Raw genomic sequence first — 17511 nt, forward strand, 5'->3', positions numbered from 1 at the left:
GTGATTTGTTATGGCGACCATTAACATTGCTTTTGTATGTGTTACACTGCGCAGCGTTAGACGCTAATTCGTACACCCGCCGCGAGATCCAGCGGTAGCCATCCGCATTGTGGTGATCCTATTTAACACTGGCGACGACCGCCGGTCTCGGGGGCGTCTGAAATTGCAGCTGACGCTGATTAATGCGACTCCAACAAAATAGCAATGCCTGTAATAGCCAAGGCCTCGGATGTGGCTTCGTAAATAGCACTCGCAGTACCGTCGTCTTGTGCCCTTAGATCTGGCACCAAGAGCCTGACGCCGAGGTGAGAATTGCCTCCCCATTGGTCCTCAAGGACTACACGGTACGATGGCGGCGCTACCGCGTTTATATTAGACACGCTGTCTATCCTTCGCTCGCGCGCTATTAAACGGCCGTCTAATTGGCACCCACTCGGAGCCGACCCTGCGTATTCTTTGCGTAAGCGCGTACATAAACGCTTCTCCATTCACTTCACTAATCGCCGATAGTTCGGAGACAAATGCTTATTGCCTGGGCAGGCTTGGATAGGGGTCTTTTCGTCGTCGTAGCCGGCTGGCGTTAAGAGATTGGCTTGCAATTGCAGGCACTGCCTAGTGATACAGGACCTCGTAGAGAATTTTGTCACTCGGACGCGACGAAAAGGTGGTCTGCCAGCTCTTTCTCCATCCCGCCTCTCTGCACTGGTGGTCGCTCCATTTCACCTCGCTCACACCTTCCTTTATTCGTTACCCACTCTCCCGCTTCCTCGCTTTTCAACCTCTCGTCTTTTGAAAATTCTGCGCGTGATTTAATTGCGTGCACCTCAGCAGAGATACATAGTGTCGTACTTGGACGGTTTCTATTTTTGCTGTTTTCTCCATCGCGGTGAATGAGTCCTTACGACTCTCGACTGCTGAGCACGAGTACGCGGGTTCGACTTCGACCACGGCGTCCGCGTTTTGGTGGTGGAGCCCCCGTGTGCTGCGCGAGCTCTTCAGTGTTACTTCCCTTATAACCGGTGACGCTTTTGGACGTTAACCCTTTATACCATACCATACCATACCATACCATACCATACCATACCATACCATACCATACCATACCATACCATGCCATGCCATGCCATGCCATGCCATGCCATGCCATGCCATGCCATGCCATGCAATGCCATGCCATGCCATGCAATGCCATACCATACCATACCATACCATACCGTACCGTACCGTACCGTACCGTACCGTACCGTACCATACCATACCATACCATACCATGCCATGCCATGCCATGCCATGCCATGCCATGCCATGCCATGCCATACCATACCATACCATACCATACCATACCATACCATACCATACCATACCATACCATTTGCTGTTTCCTTTTCTTTACTCTCTAAGCAGTGGCACCCTTCATGGTTGTCTCGAATGGATGGCGCGACTTCCAATTCATTTGGAAGCGCGAACGCAGTTTTGAGCATGCAATGCTTTTGGCTGCCTGCAGCCACATCACCATCGCTACCGCCACTGTTTTGCGATTACACCTGGAACATTTCACCGCTGTGACAACTGTTGTGATCAGAGGGCATCCAACCATGTGCGCGACACCAAGCTGAAGAAAGTCGACGTTGGTGCAGACAATAAGAGCTTGTCAGGAGTGCCTTGCACCGGAACTGGTTCAATACGTATTCTTACTGATTCCTATGAAGCTTACAAGGAAATCGCTATTCCGGGTTCTCAAGATGCAACACCTACGGCCATACAGCGCCTCCTTAAACGCCACCAACTCGCGACCAGAACTGTCGCTATTCACTGGACCCCAGGTCACTCGGACGAATCAGGGGGCAATGCGGCGGCACACGCCGCGGCTGCCTTGGTAGGTGGGATGCCCACATTTACTTCCCCACCCGCTTTGATTAATCCTTACTCGACCTTGGGCGGGCAACTCACCCCTTCTCTTGCCCTTATGCACTATAATCGGACCAGTATTCGTAGCCTGTCAGCATCGCATGCAGGTGGCCAGACCCACCTTTTACGAGAAAAAGCCCACCTCACCCGAAGTCAAGAAGTCTTTTTGAATAAGCTCATTGCCCATGCGGCTTACACGCCACGTATTATGGCCCGCTGGTGTCAGTATACAGAGCAAATGATTACGTGCCCCCACTGTACGACTCTAACTCGCGGCGGCATATCTCATCTACTCTGGCATTGCCCTGCTTTTTCTACTGGACGCTCCGAGATCAAACCCTACCGCCTGAACTACCGTTCCCTTCTAGAAACTGATGCTAACACACAGATGATATTTGCCAAGTATGGCTCGCTTAGTGGCCTGGTTAGAGCAATATGATTTGAGTGACGACCTAAACAATGAAGATTCGGTCTAATCCCCTTTATCCCCATCCATGGCCATGAGCCTTCCCATTCAATAAAGGACATTGAATCAATCAATCAATCAATCAATCAATCAATCAATCAATCAATCAATCAATCAATCAATCAATCAATCAATCAATCAATCAATCAATCAATCAATCAATCAATCAATCAATCAATCAATCAATCAATCAATCAATAAGAGCTTTTTGTATAGTGCTTACATGTGTATAGAGGAGCTCGGCTCTGAGGCCGACAACTTTACGAGAGGGGATGGCTCGAGCACGCAGCCATAGCCTATTGCGCTCTCGGACTCGTCTGGCTGTTTCTCCGTGTCTCTCCAGACTCGCGTTTGTTATACTCTCGGCCTCTGTCCCATGGTTGCATCAGGTACATTTGCCTAGAGATTGACTCATGGGCGGCGGTGTTCGTTAGTGCCGGGCAGGCATTAACTCGTCCGGGCCAGTTGCCTCCGTGCGTTGGGCAGCTAATCGGTGTCACTATGCCCCAAATCAGCGCGATGCCTGGTTCAAGTGGGGAGAACATTTTGAGCTTTAGTTCTACTGCTCACAATCGTCAGTCATTTTACGCCGCTATTCGACCTTGCAATGCAAGCGTTGCTAGGCATGTACCACTTCTCTCCACTTCTCTTCATGCCAGTAGTGACATGGCACCGCGTCACGTCGGACACACAGCGCTCCCGCATTGTAACTCACCTCTCCCACACTCATTTGACCATTAACTTGACTGTGGTTCAAGACCTTGGATTCGCACAGCTATCTGGGAAACACGAAACACACAGCGAAACCCGGCTTTACCTAGCATAGTGAAGCTATCGCTTCAGAACCTGTTGTACGTGAGCTTTTTGAGTATTAGTACAGGGTCGTCCACTCTTAGTGCGAACAAGCATGCTTCCTTCACAGCGCCATTGCGTTCAAGGCGGACGCACATAAAAGCGAAGCGGCGCAGACTCAAAGCGACCCCAAGGAGGGGCTTCGACCGTGTAGTCGGTGACTTTGCTTCGATCCATAGTTGAATATAGGTAACGGCTCTCTGAAGAGACCACGCTTGATCGCACTGAGAATGGACGGCTCTGTACATACCTTTGGGCTTCCCTCTCCTAATGCTTTCTTTTTTATTCTCGCTCTCTAATATGCCTTTGACTTAGCAAGGAGATTTAGAATAGGGTGAGGCTGGTGGTTATGAGGATAGGGAACAGCGTAGCTCAAGTGGTCATGCGCAGGACCTTACTGCCTCTATTGTTTTTGGGCGATGGGGCTGGCACCAGGGGGAAGTGGGGCCCGCTCGCATCAGCACCAATTCATCGTTGGCGCACCACTGTGTCTCGTGTTCGCTGCTAACGAATAGTGTACGAAGCTTTTTCTTTATCTGAAGATACTCGCACCACGCAATTCTAGAGACAAAACAACTTAAATTTTAAAATAGCCTTAGAATTCTGACCAGGGCTTAATAGTCAGGGGGGTCTGAGACCCCCTAATATTTAAGAGGGGTCAGGAATCCCCCAAGCTTGAATGTATAAGGACTGTATGAATACAAATCAGGCAACCATTTTGTGTTCTTTTTAGTGGTGTGATCGGAAGATTTCTTCTCTGTCGTTTCGACGGTTTCGCACTGAGTATTAATAAGAACCAAATATTTAGGGGAGTCCCCCAAGGTGGAGTAGATTTGTAATAAGGGAGTAATTACTCATTGCATCCACCCTAGCGCAGCCATACGGCTACAAAGGAAAGCTATACAGCTTTCTCAGAAACTTCGTAGTTATAGAAAAATCTGACCTAAAAATCTGAGTTATCGAAAATCTCTGCTGACCGTCCTGGTTAACTCAGTCGGTAGAGCGGCTGCCCCGGAAAGGCGGTGGTGCCGGGTTCGATTCCCGGATCAGGACGAATTTTTCTTTAATAAGAACCAGTAACACGTTTTCGAAAACCTGAGATAGAGAGAAATAATGGTTTCTCCCCTTTGTACAAAATGATTTGCAAAGCGCAACCAGCCGCTTTCTCTCTTTCCATTTTATTTTCCTTTCGACCAGTGCTCGAATCACTACAGACGTCCCTCCGATGGAGCCAGACCTTAAGCACTGATTCTGACAGCTGCTAGGTAGGCGAGTAAGCGTCGTTTGGGTGCCATGACGACAGAAAGCGAGAAAGCGGAGGATATTCAAATAGATTTGCGTTGTTTACAATAGCAGTGTGACTAACTATTGAAGCTCGCATGATAGTAGACTATAAATTAAATTTGCAAAATTTATAACCTGGCGTTTCACTTTTTGTCCAAATGGCTCTGCGAGCAAGGAACACAAACCAGATTCGGCCAGTGTTCCGATTATGCACATATGCCCTTATTCAAAAAGCTCTCGCGTGTACGCATCAGAAGGGCCGCCTTGAGCCCCTCGAATAGAGTGATACCAAGCTCAGCTGGAGGAATACGATATGCTTAGCCTATGTGTTGAAGCGAACCATATACCTGCCTGATGCGCATATTCTCCTCCAAGAGGCGCTGTCCTCGCTGTGAGCACTGCGAATACGGTACGCGAAGCATGCCTAGGCGTAAAAGCAAGGACGCTGACCGTCTACCTCCGCTAAAAGACCCGACACGAAAGGAAGCAGAGTGTAGCGGAAACTCTCAGTCGGTGGGATGGCGCCTCCGCGTTGCACGCAATTGCCAGCGCGTAGCCGCAGTGCTGGAAGCCAGTGGCCCTTCTGGACGGCCTTCTCCCCGGACATGCATACATGGCCGTGCAGTTTTGCGTGTGTCTCCGCACCATCGCGCCTTTAGCGTCCGGCCCGTTTGTCTCGCGTAACGAGCGAGTGAACCAGTCCGGCGGTGCGCGCATGCTTCGTTCGGCCGTGAAAGATTTACGAGGCGGCCGTTATGCGGGCGCAGCTGGAAGGTGGCGCCTCGCGCGGTGGCTTTGCAATAAGTGGTGCATGGGAGGGAGGCAGGCGGGGGGCACGGGATCACTATGGCACTGCTTGTGACGGCTACGAGGTGTAACGCCGTATGTTCCCTCGCTACCGCACTCCCGGAGAAGTGCATTTTTAATCCGCGCGTCCCTTATAAAGGGTGTTTTGGAGAAAGTGTTGCTTTTTTTTCGAGCTCTCTTTGTCCTCGTATTAGTGTTCCCTCTTCATCCCCCCCCGCTCCCCCCGTCCAGCAACCATATTTGCCCCTTTTTTTGTGTGTGTGAGAAACACGCACGAGAGTTTAAAACTATTTTTAAGATTTAAGCGGACGTTTATCCTTGGGGTAGAGCGAGTAGCGGGGACGGCTGGGGGGGGGGGGGGGGGGGGGGGGGAGGGGGGGGGGGGGGGGGGCTACAGAACGCTGATGCTGGCCAGGGCGCATATATACCGGGTGTTTCAGCGAAAATGAACAAGATTGAAAAACGAACAGTGACATTATCTAAGATGTTCGGTCTGTCGCAGTTGTGTTTTGGACGAGTGCGGGCATCATAACATCTTATAAAGCGATCCCCTACTGAAAAAATTGTATAAGGCAATAACCTCACATTTTCTCACACAGTCGCACTCAATTCACGCAAGAAATCACATAGAAATCGCGTATAATAGCGTAAGATCTCATAGACAATAGCGTAAGATCTCGTACGTTAACATAAATTATTGAAGGTATTTTATGATAACGATGTGCACCGTATGAGAGCTCATGTGATTTGATGAGATTGTGTGAGGTTATTGCCCCGTAGAACTTTTCGTTTATCAGTAGGGGAAGCTTATAGAAAATAATGAAATAGTGAGGTAAACTTCAAAACTTATATTTGGGGTGGCTAATTGATTCGCAGAATGTAAGCTCGCCTTCCATATACCGTAAAGACCCCGTTAAATTTATTTTATTTATTTATTTATTCATACATACTGCAGCCCCACTGTTTGGCTTTTGCAGGAGTTGGTGTAAAAAAACAAAATTAAGAATAGAACAGTGACAAATAGCAGAGACAATTAGAGCAAAACGACCAAATTAAAAAAAAGGCGGAGCTTTTCAATAGCCGGTAAAAACTAGTCAAAAGGAAGAGAAGGAGCATGCAATGAATTCCAGCATCCGATGCATCGAGAGAAAAAAAAATCAGCACCCGCACTTCAAATACTGAATTTCGCGTGTCTGCGTGTCTCCAAACCGACACTGTCCGGGCAAAGCGCGCCTCCAGCCATATTGATTCTGTCTATCATTTCGTCACACAGCTGACATCAATCGCGCTGGCGAACAATGAGCAAGCATTGTGATCTCGAGCTGCTACACGCGCCTCTTTCAGCGAGCGGTGAGTTAGTTTTTCCGGGCCACTGCGGAACGAAAACATTCAGCGGGTGATGTGCGGGCAGGGCTCATAGGGGCCGCCCTGTGTTGAATTTGTCAAAGCAGTTATTTTTTTTTATTTATTACATACTGCAGACCCTTGGGTCCAAGCAGAGGGGCATAGTTGAGTACAAAAAAGAGCAAAGAACAACAATAAAAAGTAATAAGAAATTATACAATATTAATCGCAATGCATAGCCATCTGTAAATTAGTGTACCAATCTGATATTGTGCGAGGGAAAAAGGAAAACATAAACGTGTCAGTTCGTGCATAATAGGGTGTCAATGAGTCAGGATGATGATGTCTCGTATAGCGTGTTGATGCAGGAGATATATAAGGGGAGTGGTTTATTGCAAGCTTGTTATTTATCAGGAGACAAAGGAATTCTAGCCTCAGCTGTTTTCTGCGGGATTCAAGTGTGGGAATAGAATTATCTGTCATTGCTTGAGAGGGTGAGTCAAACCTAGCGAATTTATTAAATATAAACCGAACTGATTTTCTTTGTATTTCCTCAAGGTGCTTGATATCTGACTTAGTGTGAGGATCCCATACTATGCATGCATACTCTAGCTTAGGTCTAATGAAAGAGATGTAAGAGAGTAACTTTACGGAAGAGTGTGCATTTTGTAGTTTGTGTCTCAAGAAACAGAGTTTGCGGAAGGCAGAGGAGCAGATAGTGTTAATATGTAAGTTCCAGGACAGAGTAGAAGTTAACACCCAATTATTTGTAGCTGTTAGTACTGCGCAGTGGTGAAGAACCAAGGGAGTAAGAGAAAACAAGCGGGGCTTTCTTACGAGTAACACGCAAGAATTCTGATTTGTCAGCGTTTATCAAGGTCTCAGGTCTCAGCTTGAAACGGTGGCACTCAGTGTTTCCGCGCACGGCTTACGTCAGCTGTGTGCCGAAATGAAAGGCAGAGTAATTGAAGTCAGGGCGCTGTTTGCCCCGTTTTGCGTATCACGAACTGTGGGGTCTTGGCTCTGAGGCCACCTCACCTCTGCGGCTGCGTGAACTTCTAGATGTCGAAGCCCATTGCTGTGGCATTATTCGCTGCATGAAGCGTGGGCTCCCCTTCCTTTGCTGGTGGTGAGCGCGTGGTGACGCTCACGTAACATCTAGTAACGTTGCATGTAGCAGCGTCGTGTAACCGAGCAGTGATGGTGGTGGTGACAAACATTTATTTACTCTTTGTACAAGGAGGTGTTTGGGCCGAGGCCCCATTGGCCCAGGCCCTCACAAATCTAGGTGGAGCTCCTATTCCGGGCCCCGATAGTTTCTAACGCCGCTCGCGCCCTGGCGACCAAGGTCCGCTGGGACTTTAGATCATGGCAGCTGAGCAGCGCCGCCATCCAGTCCTCCCTAGAAGGGTGGGTAATGAAGGATTGGTAACGATGGGGATTGGGCGAAGAGAAAGGTATTGACGCGCGGGTTTTGGATAACTATCGGTGAATGGGGTTTTCTTTAACATTGTGAACTCTAATCGCATTGAACAAGAAAAACTCTCACGGCTTCTTGAACTGGCACTCGCCGGGACGTCTGAACTTTGCACTTTAACCGGATAGCAACTTAGCCTAGACGTAAGCTGACTCAGACTTTGATCGGTGTGGTAGATTGGATAGGTGTACTGACTTCTGTGTCACACTGAATGCGCGGATAAAATTTGTGTTCGCACCATCTTTGCCTGAAGCAACCCGGCGATTGGATTTGATTTTCAGCCGTTTAGTGGAGCCTAGCTCTCAAGACCCACAGTTCTCGAAAGGCGACGTCAAGGGTTATTGCCTCTGTCACACGGGCACGGCTTAGCTCCTTTCAACTACCTTCGCCCAAGGGCGTCTTTATCACTAGGGAGATGCGTGCCGTGTCAGACGGCAGTCGCTTAGCAAAAGGAAGCTTAAGGAAGTCCCTAGGGAAATGAGATCGGTCATCTTCCTTGAAGAATGAAGGGGAGCCCTCGCGCTTTCAATGCGCTTTACTTCCGAGTCGTTAAATAAACATTTCCATCAATAATTTTATTTTGTTCTTAAACGTATTAGTTTCTATCGCATAAAATTAGTTTGCGAGCTCGGTTAGTTGTGTTTGATTCTTGCGACTGCACTGCGCATGCGTCACTTGTTTTGATCTGTTGCACGGATACGCACGCTCGCAGCTCGCACGCTCAGACGGCGGGCAGAACAGTAGCATGGCACGGTTATATAACCACTCGCTGGACAACCAAAATGCACCTCATGAGCACGCTGATAACCACTGTAGACGGAACGACGGAAGAGAGCAGCGGCGGGGACACCGTGTCGGAAACGCTGCACATGATGTACAGCAGAGCGGACAAATCGCTGTTAGGATGCATGCTCTTTAATTCTTTTCAGAAACTGTGTCATTTTACAATGGTATGTCTAGATAATTGCATTTTGCGAAGGAAAAAGAAGCTTAAAAATATACCATTTGTTTTAAGCGTTATTTCTTTTTTTTTTATGTGTTCGTATGGGAGCCTCGATTGTCAGCTATTTGTAAAAAATAAAGAGCGCCTAATTGTCCCCCGGTGACTTCTACGAAAAGCCAGTTGCAGGCCGTAAGACACAGCGACGACTCCTTTGAAGCGAGACTGGCTAAACGAAGCTTCCTTTGACTCCCTTGTGCTCCTTTAGGCCAAAGAAATTCAAGGTTCGTAAACAGTGCCTTAAATGCTTCGCCACGCGGGCGAGATGCAGACTCGGGCCGTTGCCTGGACAACTTCACTAAATACTGTGCGTTGATGAGCTAGTGGTTATACGCAGTCTTCATTAGATGTTTTCATTTTGTGTCCCTGAATGGACGCGCGTACTCACACACATCAACCTGCGGTAATGTCGCGAACATTAGCCGGAGTTGATGTATCTGATGGGCCGGGTTTCTAAAGATTCCTGAACAGTGTTGTAAGACCGTGGTGGTCCTTTTACTAATGTTTATGCGCGCCCGCCGAAGAAAGCGGCTCAAAAGGAAATGCCAGGGAGCATCCCGAAGGAGGCGTGGCCAATACGCGTGCCACCCTCGAACGCGGAACCGCGCCTCCTCATCCCCGTCAACATGGGCGCCGGTTGTCTGGCGACAGACTACGGTGAAAGCTGCGAGGACCGTCTGGAATGCGAGAAGCCGTACTGCCGCCAGCGAATGCATCCCATTGCACGAATCGGGTCCTGCTCTCATCGTGCCATTTAGAAGGCCGCGTGTGTGGACCACGGTTTTGGGAAAAGTCCAGGGCTCTAGTGGGTCGGAGGAGAGGATCATAGCTTCGCTAGAGCTGAGGTGTTTGTGCTGTCTACCAGCGTCGCTTCTCGACTGCGGATTTTAAGAAAGGCTCCGTCCAGACAATGCAGGTGAGCCCCGGCTCTAGAAGGAAGTCGTGAAAGGAGAGCCGTGAGCTCGGCGTGCCAGCTCGCGAAGCTGCCCGTATCGCGAGTCAGCTTCTGTTGTAGAAGAGAAGTGTAGCTGTGCCTCTTTTGAAAAATACCTTTCTGTACTTTTTGTTGTTAATGTTCATAAAGATATTTTATTATGTCGCTTCAAGTTCGTCGTTCTTTGTCTCTTCGTTGTCAACTACAGTTTAGTCGTTCAGTCGTGTCCGACTCTCCGTGACCCTATGGACCATATCACGCCACGCTTTCCGGTCTCTATCTTCCTAACATCACATAACTTCATCTGCAGTGTCTCGAGGATGCCATCTAACCATCGCGTTCGCTGCCTACCCCTTCTCCGGCGACCCTCAACCTTTCCTAACATCAAATCTTTCTCCAGCGACTCATCTCTTCTCATCAGATGACCAAAGTAGCTGAGCTTTAACTCTAGAATTTGACCCTCCAATGAGCAGTCAGGGTTTATGGTCGACAATATCGACTGATTTGATCTTTTGGCAGTCCAAGGAACTCTCCAGAGTCTCCGTCAGCACCACAATTCAATTCGGCGGTTACTTCACAGTCCAACTCTCGCATCCGTATACATCAAAACTGGAAAGACCATTGCACGAGTTATACGGGTTATACACTCGCCCACCAAATCGACGGGCACTTTGACGATGAGGTGCAGTGGAAAAGAAAGAAGAACACAATGAACCTGATTTTACTAGTGTTTTACAGCTCGTTCGGCCGAAACACCATCTCTGTAATCCAGAAGTGAGAAAAACGGTGTTGTAGAAAACACGGACGTGATTGCGTAGCAAAATTGTTGCGCAATCGCTCTTTGCACAGCGTTCAGGTTGGCGTCATGAAATTTCGCTTCCCATTTAATTATCGCCTATCTTATAGTCAAGTAAGCGATAGGTATTCGAGCCGACGATATATGTATTTCAAATAAGTGTTCACCGAGAAGTAAGACAGATACTGCGGCTTTCCTTGCCGAAAAACCAATAAAAAAAAGTAACATTCGCAGAATTAAAAAGCGGCGTCAAAGGCGCTGTCAACTCCACCCATAAAACGAAGCTTGAGCATCCTCTTTAAATTCTTCTGTTGTTCGGTGCTTGCGTTATTGTTTTTTTATTATTATTATTTATTCTTGGTACGATCCGGGAGATCCTGTTCATCTCTCGATATGAAGGGAATAACCGCAGACGTCACCATCATCGACCCGAAAAATGCATACTAAATTTAGTCATTTTTTGAAGCGGAGTTTCCAAACTGGTCTGATCAATAAGCTGTGGCTTATAATCGTGCATTTGGGTTCGTATTCCGAGTTTGCGTCGTCACCGAAATTGTCGCTGTCTCCGTGACCTCGAATCATCTGATTGGTCGAAACGCCGGAATCGGAAGTGGAGGCAACCAACTGTCATCCGATTCTGGTGAGTCCGCCAATCAGATGATTCGAGCTCGGGGCAATGGCGACACTTTCGATAACGACGCAAACTCAGAATACGGACTCTGGTGTGGCGCCTTCCTATTTTTATCTCATTAAAGTGAAAAAACCAAATGTACTTTGGTGTGTTTACATTTAGAGATATGCGTGTGGACGATGACGATGTGCATTGCAATAGCAAACGAGAATAACTTTTTGAAATTAACCTTTACCATCTAAATTAGTTTTAATTTTTAATGGCAGCTGTTCCCCCAAACAGTTTCAGTTTCAGCAGCATATGAGGTACCGTGCCGTAACAAGTATGTAGTTTGGGTCACTGATGCATAAAAAAAAAAAAAAAACAATATAAGAACTGTTTGCTAACTCTGTTTCATTCCAGAGGATAGTGAATGTTGGATATCTTCCTCCGACTTCTTCCTAGTAGTCCGTTTAATTTTAATATGTCCAACAGCCGGCTTTGTTGCTTCCCATTGTTGGCAATCCATCATTTTTGTTCGACGCGCCAAGTAAAATGTTTGGCTCCTCCTTTTTCTCTCGCTGTGGCCGGCTCTCGAGGAAGGTTTGACATCACATCTTGAGCGAAGGCAATCGGCGAGGTAGCGGTTACTTCTGTGTGAGTCAGGTGATCTCCAACTTCTGGTGTAAGCACCGCCGCTTCCTTGTGAAACTGGAACCAGAACCGCGTGAAATAAGATACCCAGTTCTAAATTACTTTTTTTTTCACGCATGAGTGAATTTCATCCGGTCATCCTTGCTGATTGTTCAGTGCATTCCAACCAAATTACACGCAAAAAAAAAAAAAAAAAAGAGAGAGAGAAGTGTCTCCACCTGTGACCAGACTTAGGTGCGGGAATTTCTTGGTCTCACTATTTCCTAATAGGCTCCTTACATTTAATGCATCCAGCAGCCGGCTTTGTCGCTTTCCTTTGTTGCCAATCCCATCACTTGTGTTCGACGTGCGAAATAAATTGTTTGGCTCTGTCTTTTTGTTCTCGTCAGCCTCGCTCGCGTCGACCTATTCCGTGCCCGATCAGCCTTGGCGTTTAAGCTGTCCGACAAGTCACGGCTCGGGGCGTTTCGATAAGAGTCCGATCTCGTTGGCTTTTCCCTTCTTTTGTCTCTTGCGAGACGCCGCACTCTGGTAGCGAGCAGCGCAGTCAACGAACCGTTTGTGGACACGCTTGGAACTTCGATTTCACCGTGATGGATGCTAGACGAATGTAATTGAGTGCTCTCTAACGAAACTGTCGAGCGGCGTCTACTAGTAATAGAAAGAAAAATGATAACTTATAAGAAAACGTTCCGACTTTGCAGGCCTCCATAGTTTCGCTGTATAACTGTTTTTTATTGTTTATCTTTTTCTCAGCCTAACGTTATTTCTCTCTGATTTTAATGAATGTTCATGCTATGCCACCAGTCGTTGCCCCCCCCCCCCCCCCCCATTTTATTCGTTTATCGCTGTACATGTCACCGCTCCTTTTTCTTGCCACTCGCCAGCTGTTGCTTTTACTAGCCTTATCTCTGAACACGCTAATAATAAAGTAAGATAAAGGTAGTACTATGAGTGCTAGTATTGTGTAAATTGCAAGATTTTTGTGATGCACTTTCTGCAGCAATCTTATCCTGATAAATTTCACCACGATCTCGACGCAGGTCGGAGTAGAGTTTTCCACGTCCTAAATGTGCTTAGTGTGGTTAAATGTTCACGTTGCGGAAGCCTAATGTCATATCATGACAGAACTAAACAATACTGCAAGGTGGATATGCACACACAGTACTAAAAGAGGTTATCGAAATGTAAAAGAAAACTGAAGCAAAAAGGGGCGTCGTGAAGAGAGACATGAGTCCAGGGATATTTCTCCAATTTATGTTCCCGGAATATCTTTTGTATGTGTTTATGTAAAGTTGATTGGCCTGCTGAAATTGTGACCTTGTGCTCTCAACGGCGGGTTTCGGCAGTAAACATTCTTGATTCTGCGAAACTGCTTTAAGATATGAAAAACGTAAGGTCAACCCAGTCGGAAAAAAAACTACAGAAACGTTTCTGTTGTTACGACAGAATTTCTGTGTGGTTTTTGACAGGAAATTTGTGGCGACAACAGAACGTTCTGTGGTAACATCAGAAATTTCTGTAGTTACAACAGAAAAGTGGTACAGAACTACAGAAAACAGAAATATACTACAGAAAAGTACTACAGAAAACAGAAATATACTACAGAAAAGTACTACAGAACTACAGAAAAATATGACGTTTACGACAAAACTGCAGAATATTTTGTCGTATTTTTGACACGGATCTGTAGTTTTTTTCGACTGAGAACTGATTGCGAAATCAACATGGTGCGAGTTTTCTCGGTGCGGAACCACAGGCTACATGTCGTGCTGGTGGCGGTGCTGATACTGAAGCGTAGAGCACAATCTCGTTACATTCGATCGCAAAGCTGGCTATGAAACTCGTGTCACATTGCATGAATGCGTCACCTTTTTTTTCTTTTCTTTTCTTTAACGAACGTTATTCCTTATCCCCGGGTGGATTCAAACGCCCTATTTGTCGTGTCGTTGTGGTTCTTGATGTCTCGCAGGCGTGCTGAGCAACGTGCGAAGCTACCTCCTGGACGTTGCTAGGGAAGCTCGAAGGTACGTTTTTTTTATTAAATTTTTTTTTTCACTTTCTGTCCTCCTTCTATGTATGACTATATTTCGGTGTTTATGCTGTTGTAGCATAAAAAAATTTCATCCTTCGGACCTGGGGAAAAAAAAAAGGGAACAGGCCCAGAGCTAAACGAAAGAAAAAAAGATATGGACGATTGGCATAGTTAATCAAATGAGAAGTAGGTGCGTAGCACTGCTTAGGCGCGGAGGTAAGCACAAGCTGCTTCACGACGCGGCGAGTGGCTCGGAGACGAGGTCCAGGGAGCAGCACGCGTGCACGTCTGCTGTCCGTGAAGGCTGAGGAGTGACTGATGCGAGGGGAGAGATGCCGAAGTTGAGGACGCGCGAGCGACACACGACTGCTCACTCCGGAGTAACACACGCTTGAGCAACGTTGCCCACTGATGGCCGCCACGTCCGCGACTGACACGTCCCTCTCCCACTGTCTTACTCTCTTACTAAGTGTATCTATGCCGACGCTCCGCCCCCTTAGCGTTAAGTTGCGTGATGCGGGTGTCGCCACTTCCCCTTCATCCTCTTCAAGTTCAAGCAGACCTATGAACAGAGAGAGAGAGAGAAAGCGGCTTGTGCTGCAGTTTTGTGGCCGCTCCACCTCCTCATTGCTGAGCAGCGCGACGTGGGCCTCGCGTCGAGAGAGAGAGAGAGACTGAGCGGCTTCGGACAGACATCGCTAAAATCCGTGATTGCGGCTTGTAGTGCCACACACTAAAAAGACAGACGCTTAAACGTCATACCCTTCATGACGCGATAGTGTAGGCTATCATCCGACACAGAAATACCCACTTTAACCAAGCCGTATGAACGTGCCTGCGTGGCCTGCAGGAGTAGCTAGCGTGACTCAGCTTTCAAAAGCACTGGAATGTTGACTCTTATTAGACCTTCCGACCACAAATGAGCAACGAGAGGTCCTCCCAACTTTCTGATATCGTGTGGTATCACAAAACATCGAAGAATCAGTGCTCGGCCATGTCAGCTGCCAGCTACCCCTGCCTTCGCCATGCCCGTGACTGTCCATCGCAATACCGTCACCGACGCTGGGTTATTGGCGTAACACCCCGTTTAAAGCTGTCGCATTAAAATTTCCCATCGAGACCCTTAATTTTGGAAGAGCCGGCCGACGGGAGCCATTACGGCTGTCGCGTCATACCCTCAATTAAAGGCGAAGTTTGTGCCGAATTTTGTTTCCTTCTTTCATTCTTTTGCAGCCTTTTCAATGTTTCAGTTCGCTTCATCGTTGCTTTTCTGCTCCAATTTTTCTCTTTCAAATTTGCTAACAATTACGCTTTTTTTTTTGCTCACATCCATCTATATCGGCTAACGCATTGTTCTCTTTTTATTCCCTTAATTCTGTTCTCTTTATTTTTCTTTTCTTTAACCATAGCATTTTTCTTTAACCATATCCGACGTACACCTTTCCCTGAAAAAAAAAAGTTAAAACTGTGAACTTTAGGGCGTTTTGCGTCATTTAAAAATGTCGGAACGAAAATGTAACATAAATCGAGCTCGCTATTTGCATAATGACATACGCATTGAAAACGAATTCTCTTCAGCAGCCTTGGGCCGGAGGCCGATATTCTGTGGTCCGGTGAAGAAGGAATACAAGACCAAGATGACATTGCCGACACCGAATTCATTCCGGATGCAGAGGTCATGCAAAAATCGGAAGAAATTCCGGACCCCGACCTCATTCCAGAGCCGCCAGAGATTACGGATCCGGAGCTCATACCAGAGTCCGAAGAAGAAGTGTCCGACCCGGATTTCATACCAGAACCTGAAGAAATGCCCGATCCAGAGTTCATACCGGAAACTGAAGAAGTGCCCGACCCGGAGCTCATACCAGAACCACTGGAGGTTACGGATCCGGAACTCATTCCGGAAGCCGAAGAGATTTCAGACGCGGAGCTCATTCCGGAACCTCAAGAAATTACGGATCCAGAGCTTCTACCGAGTCCGGAGCCAATGGCCGACGCTGAGCCGGACGTGCTTTCTATGGAGGAGTCTGAGCTTCCCTCAGGTGAGCGTACAAGTTATTTATTAGTATAGTATGTTATAAACATGCACTAACTGCAGTCACTGCTTGCTGTACTTTCCGAAGATTCCGCGTTAGTGTCAGGCGAAACGGAAGCTCGCGTAGTTGCTGGCGTTATTGCCACAATGGACGATAATTTTTTATATATAGTCACCTATGCAGCGGACGTTTATAGTTTTCTAGATATTAACAAGACGTTCCGGTTTGTCGCTGGTGCGAAACTAATGCACGCGCCCTTAGGCACAGATGTTGCGAAATCGAAGGTTGGCTAAATTGCTGTATATCTCGCTGACCTAATGCGCAGCATCATCATTGGCTACATAAGCTGTCAGTCGCTTATGGAAATCGCCACATGAACGTTATTGAGCCATGGTTGTTCGTGATTCCCAGCAGTGGCATTCTGGATGTAATTAACACAGATGTCCAACTTAGGCCGCCTCAGTTATTTTATTAAGATTTTAATTACTAATTAGCATTCAGTCAAGCTCAGCCGTGCGGTTACAGAGGAAAACCCGCAGATGCCTGGTAGTTGAAGGAATATTTGTTCTTGTTCGGAGTTAAAAAGAAAAGGACCATCGCCTTACCGTGGTATTCGCCCTTTAACTCGAGGGTTATTTTTATTCCATATTTGTAGGTTCGCTAGCGCAATGGCTTTTCCAACTGATAAAGCACTTCTGAAGTGCAAGCTACCAAAACCATTCACAGTGCGATCGCGAGACCACGCGCCTCAGTGTGGACTAGAGCATCCAGCCGACTCATTGAACTGAACGAGTAGAATGATCTTGGAGCAGCGGTGACTCATTCGTTCATAAATCCTTAAATATTACTCGGACATGTTTACTGACACCCAATTGTTTACTGAGTTAATACTGCTTGCGCGCGTGCCCTAAACTAATGAAAATAGTGACTGTGGCCAGGGATTTCAGGCTCTGCAGATTGTAAAAATCTACCACGTTACTGAGGACAAAAAAAAAAAAAGCGAGGGGAGAAGGGGGTGCAGTTTTTAGATTTAGCCATTAAAACTGAACAGAACAAGCAGGAAGTTAAAAGTAGCTTTCTCGCAGAAGATGACTCGAGAGTAAGTTGGCGAAATAGGCAGCATATAGACAATTTCCTTGTTTGAACTAACTTTTAAGAACATAGAAATAGAATGTTGACAGATTTGAAATTTCTGTGCGTGCGTGCGCGCCCGTATGTGTATGTGTGCATGCATGAAAAGGAGAGAGGAGAAGGGCGGGGCTCTTTCCAATCCTGTCTTCTAGGATCAGCGAAGCATTGTATTGGGGC

General features: G+C 47.1%; 1 protein-coding gene across 5 annotated transcripts in view; it reads left to right on the top strand.

The window, feature by feature from the left end:
- LOC146182210 (uncharacterized) overlaps positions 1 to 17511 on the top strand; it is an 83126-nt gene that overhangs the window by 34541 nt on the left and 31074 nt on the right. For 4 of the 5 annotated variants that reach the window (XM_084577244.1, XM_084577247.1, XM_084577246.1 and 1 more), the window contains 2 exons: positions 14105 to 14159; positions 15746 to 16209. In XM_084577244.1, the coding sequence (XP_084433370.1) occupies positions 14105 to 14159; positions 15746 to 16209 (519 nt within the window). The remainder of the gene's footprint in view (positions 1 to 14104; positions 14160 to 15745; positions 16210 to 17511) is intronic. The other variant, XM_084577245.1, reaches the window with a different exon arrangement.

Source organism: Amblyomma maculatum, chromosome 8 (genome assembly GCF_055883805.1).
Source record: "Amblyomma maculatum isolate TAMU_Amacu chromosome 8, ASM5588380v1, whole genome shotgun sequence".
NCBI lineage: Eukaryota > Metazoa > Arthropoda > Arachnida > Ixodida > Ixodidae > Amblyomma > Amblyomma maculatum.